This window comes from Pterocles gutturalis, unplaced genomic scaffold (genome assembly GCF_000699245.1).
Source record: "Pterocles gutturalis isolate BGI_N339 unplaced genomic scaffold, ASM69924v1 scaffold595, whole genome shotgun sequence".
NCBI classification, from domain to species: Eukaryota; Metazoa; Chordata; class Aves; order Pterocliformes; family Pteroclidae; genus Pterocles; species Pterocles gutturalis.
Genome location: NW_010145462.1, coordinates 126,030 through 133,528, shown reverse-complemented (window position 1 = coordinate 133,528; position 7,499 = coordinate 126,030). Strand labels below are relative to the sequence as shown.

General features: G+C 49.1%; 1 protein-coding gene across 1 annotated transcript in view; it reads left to right on the top strand.

Annotated features, from left to right (window-relative positions):
- Positions 1–1,194: 1,194 nt before the first annotated feature.
- The window catches only part of LOC104470445 (MAM domain-containing glycosylphosphatidylinositol anchor protein 1-like), a gene marked incomplete at its 5' end in the record, with an annotated part of 48,392 nt that continues 42,087 nt past the window's right edge, over positions 1,195–7,499 (top strand). The window contains 2 exons of the mRNA XM_010085373.1: positions 1,195–1,464; positions 4,722–4,873. Coding sequence (XP_010083675.1) covers positions 1,195–1,464; positions 4,722–4,873 — 422 coding nt within the window. The remainder of the gene's footprint in view (positions 1,465–4,721; positions 4,874–7,499) is intronic.

Below are 7,499 nucleotides of genomic sequence, written 5' to 3'. Positions count from 1 at the left end.
CGCTGCAGATGCTGCATGATGCAGGTTTGGGGGCCTGGCTGTGCTTGGCAGCTCTGCGGACCTTTAGAGGAGGCAGGTGCTTTGTCGATCTGTGGTGTGCAGAGGTTGGGTGTGGAAGAGCAGGTGCTTTGAACCCGAAGAATTTGAGTTGTGGTTATGCTGGAGCTTCTATAAATCTGTTCTCCCTCTTTTACATTCGGGCTAACAGCTGGTTTGTGTTCAGGAAGCCTTTCTCGTTTTAGAGGGAGAGCTGTTGCTTATTCTCATGTTTTAATGTTTTAATTAAGAGTTTATTGCAAGTGAAACATGACTCTCTGTGGAGACTGAAGTCCTCTGCCATGGCGTTAAATAAGGTGTAGACCCAAGCAATACCAACCCAGACTTTCTCCTTGCTCTATCTCAACCATGCCCAGATCCTGAGATTCCTGTAAATTTTTATGAGTGCTGAAGAAAAAGACTTTGCAGCCTCCTTTTGCTAAGGAGATGGCCACACATCACCATTCTCACATTCCTGGCAGAGAAGCTGACACAGAGAGAAATGACTCACCTCCAGCATTTTGCTGGAGCTAAAAATTGGACCCAGCATCCCCATAGCCAGTCCCTGATGTGTTGTACTGATGTATTTGATGTATTTGGGAGAGGCCCTCTGACACCCCATGAGGTCTGTGCTCTGTGGGGACAGCCGGTGCATATCCCTCCACCTGAACACGGTGTCCCCGATAGCCCTGTTGGACATTGGCCAGAAGAACATGAATGTAGCTGCTTGGGAGCATACCTGCCTGCTCAGGGAGTGCGGTTTATGCTGGGTATGAGGAGTATGGTGATTCTGATGAGGATCTGAGGACTGAATTTCAGCTGTGGTGCTCAGCTGCTGCAGTTGCACTTTTCACATGGAAGAGCAGAGCTTGGTAGCTCCTCCAAGCAGTGTCTTGCTGTGGGATGGGTACTTGCTAAAGGCCACCCCTACCTTGTAAATGGGAGGGAGGTGGTAGGTGGCTCCAGCCCAGCCATAAGGGGATGTCAGACAACTATTGCTGCTTTTTGTTTGGCGAAGCCTGGTTCCTGCTAAAAGATAAATATCCTCTTGGAAATAATAGGTGCCTGTCTCCTTGGAGGCACATCCAGGGTGATCATGCTGATCCGGGCGGCTGTTCCCTGACGGTGTCCCTGTCTGTTGCTCTGTTTGGTCCCCAGTCCCACCCGTGGTGGAGCCAGCCTTCCAGGACGTGCGGCAGGGCCAGGGGCGCAGCGTCACCCTGCGCTGCACCATGCTGAAGGGCAGCCCCATGAAGGTGGCCACCTCCGTCTGGCGCTTCAACGGGACCCTTCTGACGCAGCCCCCGGCAGAGCAGCAGGACTACTCGGAGATGAAGGTGGACAGCGTCAGCCGGGACACCAGCGGGAGCTACGAATGCAGCATTTCCAACGACGTGGGGGTCTCCACCTGCCTCTTCCAGGTGTCTGGTGAGTCGTCGAGTGCACGTGGGAGCAAGCTGTGGGATGGGGTCATAAAGGTGGGGAGCTTGCTCCCCATAAACTGGTGCCGGTGCAGGCAACCTCTGCTGCCTCCTCCGTGCGCGGCGCTCTGTTCACAAGAGATGGCTTTCTGTAAGCCAACGGGGACATCTGCCTCCATCATTCAGGCAGTCCTTCAAGTCTGGGATGGACCCAGGGCGGTTAATGCCGGCCACTGGTCCATTTGAGCAGTGTTTGACCACTTGCTTGAAAGATACGGGACTCAAACTCCAGGCTGCCATCAACTTTCAAGCTTGGACAACCTCTGTCATAGATAAATATTGACCAAGGGGGAGTGAGAGGCTCTCTACATTCCCCCAACAGGCTCCAAACCATCTAAGTTCACCTTTAAAAACAAACAAAAAACCCAAACAAAAACTACATTATATATTCCTGTACCTTACCTATGTCCCTGGCTGTCTTTGTGTCACGATGTGAGCTGGGAATGGATACTGGTACTCAGTGGATTGCTGCTCAGGGTTTTCTGTGGGTCCAGGAGGCACCGGAACGGGACCCCTTTCCAGCAAAGAGGGATGGCAGAGTTATAGCATCTAAAACCACACATCTGACCCAGCCTCTCCAGCTGATCGTTAAATCTGCTTTTTCCCATGACCCCAGAATTGACTTGGGCACCAGTTTCGAGACAAGCTCTCCGACAAAGTTGCCTTAATAAGCAGTAAATTCAGCCAAAATACTGCGTTTTCAGTCCATGGCCAATTTATAATACTTTTCAAGTCAGGGCTGAACAAATGAGAATAAATAACATCTAGAGAAGCCTGATTTTTGAAGCAGATCTTTCCCAGGATTTGGAAAAGCTGAGGTATGCTGTAACTCTGAGATGCTCTTAGAAATGGGGAAGCCCAGACCAATGCTACCATTAAGGCCCCTTTTCAGGACCTTGCTCTCCCCCCTGGAGATCTCCCAGAGTTTGTCCGGCAGTGGATTTTGTTTGAGAGCTTTGGTCCTCTCCACCCTTTCTTTGTATGTTTGCAACTCTCACATCACAAAGTGATGGCAAACATCATCCCGCTATCAGCCACAGCAAACTGTGTCCCTAGCAAGCTTGGGAATGCTCCCAGGATCTGAATTTCTTGCTGGAAGTAGTAACAAAGACATTATACCACCTGGTGTGCTCTGCTGTGCCCCTCGAGATAAGAGCCCCTCAGCACAAAGCAGCATCCATCCCTGGAGAGCACTCATTGAGAAAGCAACAAGCATTTTATTTTTTTTCCTGCATCCCTTCTCCGTTTCCAAGGCATTGATATCTGATGGTGGCTTTTCAGCTCCAGACATCTCTGCCTGTGTCCTGGAGAGTTACAAATCAATTAGGCTTTCTGAGCCTGTAAAGCAACTTAAATAATCCAGTGGCTGGACTGCTGCGCTCGGGCTCAGGACTGCTGGAGTTCTAATTCCCGTCAGCCGCAGCCTTCCTGAGCGAGTCGGGGAATGGCACGATCTCTGTTGGTGTTTCTTCTCAGGGAAAGAAGAACCATAAACCTTCCTATCTGACAGGGAGGCATCGATGCCTTTGTGGCTGGTGTTCAGATGTCCTGGAAAGAGTACATAAACCTGCCCAGGATAGGATTAGTTTATTCTACGGATGGGAGACCAGCTTTCTGAGATGTTTTGGAAGGGTGGTGAGACATCCAGCCCACTCCCTGCTGGCTCTCCTACTAGCTACAAGCACAGAAAAGCCCAAAAAGATGGAGTGAATAACCTTCAGCTCTTCCCATCAGCTGGAAGCAAAAGACAAAACTTTCGAGCAATGGTAAAAGTTTCCAGAGAGGAAGTTCCAAAAAGTATCTTGTTGTGCAGCCTTTTTTATTAGAAGCCTTTTTTACCTTCCGTTTCCATCTTGGGGTCAATTAATAAGGCATTAATATCATGCAAGGTGATCATTATCATCCGTTCCGATTTTATTTCTAAATCCATTATGAAGCTTGACTTCCACAGTCGATGCAAGTTGAATAAGCAGCAATTAGTCTCTGAGGTGGTTCTGAACTTCTTGCTTGTGCAAAAATTCACGTCAATAAAAATAATAAGAAAAAAAGGACTTGGGAATAAACATCAATATTATCCATCTGAGTTCATAAAAAATAAACATTGAATCCTTTCGAGCCTAATTATAACCACACAGAATGGCAGGACCTGTGATTCAAGTGGAAAGGTGCAGCGGGCTGCCTGGGGAGATGGTGTTTATGTCTGTTCTGCTCTCCAGCATCCTTTGGTGCACAGGCATCTTTCTGGTCTTGCAGGTCTGGATTGGACCTGAACCCAGAAAGGAGAGTTTTGGTTCAAGCCCAACTCCTGCCTGGCCCAGGACAGGACCTGCCAAAACCTGAAGTGCACAGGGTGAAATAAAGGGAATCTCAAATAGGGACAAACCAGCTGTGGGGTAAGACCTCGCGTTGCTTCTGCGCTCTGTGCGTTAGTCCACTAGCCCCTGGGCTGCTCAGCAGTAGCCTTTGAATCTTGTTTGTTCACGGGTCAGGACAGCAGCAGCTGGGGAAATGATGGGAAATCCCTTCTCTGAACCATCCAGTTTCTCTGTAGTACATAGTTTCCCTTCCTTCTGCTGCCCTCTGCTTTTAAGGGGAGACATGGGTTTAGAAAAGACATCTCCACCCCTGCAAAACCTCCCGTCGTTTTTAGCCAGGCTGAGGTCAGCCTCCCGTTTGCTGCCGAGGCTGGACCACTGTGTTGCCAACGAAGGAGGATGCAAGGTCTCCTTTTTAATGCCATGGTCCCTGCGTGATAAATAACACTTTTCCAATGACCTGCTGGACGAATGATCTTTCCTCAGGGTTTGTTAGCAGGAGACTCTGTCAAGCAGCAGATGAAACAGGAGAAAAGCCCATTTAAAGCTGTTACCTCAATCTGAACTACAAAGCAAGAGAGAAAAGATGAGAGGAGGTTCCAGCTGGAGAGCTGAAGTTGTTCCCACCTTCTCTGGTGTCGGTCGTGCTCCGCTGGTGTTGCAGGGCTGCTGACCCTCCCAGTAGTTCAGGCTGTGAAAGCATTCACAGAAAATGATGGCACATCAGTGCAACACCAGCTACAATAGCAAAGGTGTCCCTCATGTCAAAGGCAAGTGGATGAGCTGGGTGAGCGGAGCGGCTCCGCTCTCTCCACATCTCTTTCTAGTTTATGTTCCCCTTGATCCCACCCTTTTACTTTCCTCCATCTTTTTTTTTTTTCCCCTCCAGCAAAAGCTTACAGCCCAGAGTTTTACTATGACACTCCCAACCCTACCTTGAGCCAGAAGCAATCCAAGAATTACTCTTACGTCTTGCAGTGGACGCAGAAGGAGCCCGATGCTGTGGATCCCATCCTCAAATACCGCCTGGAAGTCCGGCAGGTAAGGTCTGCTCTTCTGGAGCCTCAGCACATGCCCTTGGGAAGAGGAGCTCTCAGGAGGCAGTTACATCAATGCCTCCTTGCTTATTAAGAGCTGAAGGCGATGGAATTGCCAGACCCTGATGGTCTTGCACCTTCCCAACCCCATGGAAGAGATAGCCCAAGGGCACGGCTCGGCGTTCATTTTTACGTCTGGCGTTGGGTACAATCAAGGGCTTTCAGAGCCCCGCTGCCTCCCATCAGACTGTTCGTGCTCAGTGTTCTGAATGGGGTTTGAATGTGAACAAACCCCCCACGGTCATTAGGAGGTATTGTAGATTTTTATGGGCCAAAGACTCGAGCGAGTGGAATTCCACCCTCCTCGCTCGTATGAAATAAAGGGAATAAGCTGAAGAGCTCTCCAGGCAGGAACTGCAGGAAAAAAGTCATCGGCTGTTTGTGTGGCAGAAGGGCTTTCATACTGTCTCGGTAATGAAGCTATTTGGACTCTATAAACTCTGCAGGGGAAGAAAAGTAGGTTTCAAGGTTTCTGGGTCTGAAGATAACCAAGATAACCAAGGGTTGGGGGGAGAGCTGAGGGAAATCTGAAGAGATCCCTGGTTGGAGAAGGTTAGGGAAAAGAGCCTGGTGTTTCTAAAGAGCACATTAACCTAGCAGGATTGCCAGGTACTTTCATCCACACTCAGCAAAGCGCCTGTGTTCATTGCTTTTTTAAAAATGGAGACACTTAAAATTGGTGGTTCTTTGCCATTCAGTGGTAGCTTGGAAGCAAATGCATTTTGCGAGGAAGAGTTTGTTTACTGTAGATAGAAAACAAAATAATTAAAAAAGATGCAAGTGTCTCTTCCCTCTAGTTCTGCACAGTAGGCTCCAGTTTTATGTCTCTGTTTGATGGTGAGCTCTCTGGGGTGGGACAGCCTTTGTTTGTTGCTCAAACCGTGCAGAGCACATTGTCAGTGCTTAATAATAATGCGGGACACAGGGGAGCCTCTAATAATGAAGGCAGTTTGTCATAGTACCCCTTCCCTCTTAAACGAGATTTGCTATTATCAGCACTGCAACTAAATGAATTAATTTCTGATTTTTGTCCTTCTCCAGTGATGTTGAGGGGTGGTTTGGTTTTTTGGGGTTTTTTTTTTTGGGGGGGGGGTTGGTTGTTTGTTTTTTTTTTTCCTTTGCACAGTGCTTAAGTAATCTTGGATTTGTTCTTCCTTGAGCTCCTACTGAAAGGGAGCAAGAAAAGGCAAAAATCACATTTCTGCTTTAAGTTATGACCCTGTGCAAATTTAAACTCCCTGGTTTTGTTCATAACCTATCAGTTACTGCTGTTAGTGTCTCTTTTGCAGCATCACTACATAGCTGTGACCGTGGCCCTGCTGTAGCCCAGTCTCACCTATGGGCAGTGTCTTAGAAATGGCTCCAGGTGCCACTGTGGTGGCCTGGGACTGAATCAGGGAGGGCAGAGAGGGGAGGAAGCAGAGGAGTTTTATTCCTGCTTCTGTCAAATACAAGCAGGAAAGACTCTTGAAATTGCCTTCTCCAACCAAAGCACTTGCATTTCCCGGTGCGGTCTCTACCCCCACGTGCTGTACTGAGCTCTCACAGAGCCCTTCTCATTTCCTTGTCCCAGAGGATCACATCCCCTGTCGTCTCCAACCTGCTGCTTCGCAGAGCTGCCTCTGTGCTCCTGTCCTGCCTTCCTGGTGTTTTCCTGGGCATGCCTGAGCTGGGCTCCAAGCAGCCTCCTGCCATCACCCTCTTCCATGTCCCGCAGGCTTTGCTGCTTCGTCGCACCTTCTCCTCCGTGCTGGGGCACTTGGGCTGAGCTTTGTGTGCTGCTGTTCCATTGCTGGACTGCAGAACATGGTGACATTACTCTTTGTGATAAGTTCAAAAAGCTTAAAAGCATTGCTGACTGGAGAGCCCTTAAGAAAAAGGGGATTTTTCTGCCTGTACCAGGAGCTGCTCTTTGCTTGTGCTCCCTCCTCACTGGATGCACTGGCTTCCAGGCACTACCGGTGGTGGCACAGAAATCCTCCTAGAGAGCTGGGATGGAAGTGGAATATTCTCCTCAGATAAAACAGGCTGTGCACGTGGCCAGTCACAACTGCTTTATTGCATTTATTGCATTTACTGCATTGACTGCATTGAAGCTGCTGAAAGCTTATCCAACCAGCCAGCCCGCCTCCTCCTCCAGCCCTGGGAGCTCCCCAGCCTCAGTGGTCGGTGGCAGATGCTCTTCAGGATCTGAAGGATGGAAGGGGACAGCAGCAGCATGCAGTCTCAGAGCGATGAGGGGCTGTCTGGGGAAGCAGGGGGGATTAACTCTTGCTGAGCTGGAATGCAAAAGGCAGCCAGCTGGGATGCCTGCTGGTTGTAAAATAGTTTGCTGGTTTTCATTTCATTCTCCTCAGTTTGCTTGAAGAGCTCTTGGCATATGTAATGTGAAGATCCCCAAGTAGCAGGATGCCTTGCAAGGCACCTGGGAACCCTTGAATTAAATTTGCTTGCTGCAGCTGCTGAAAGTGGGGCTGGGTGAGAGTAAAAGTGCTGCTTATTAATTGGCTGGTGCTGCGGCTCCTTCCAAATCTTTCTGTTCAACTGATTCTCAGGGCTGGTTGGGCATT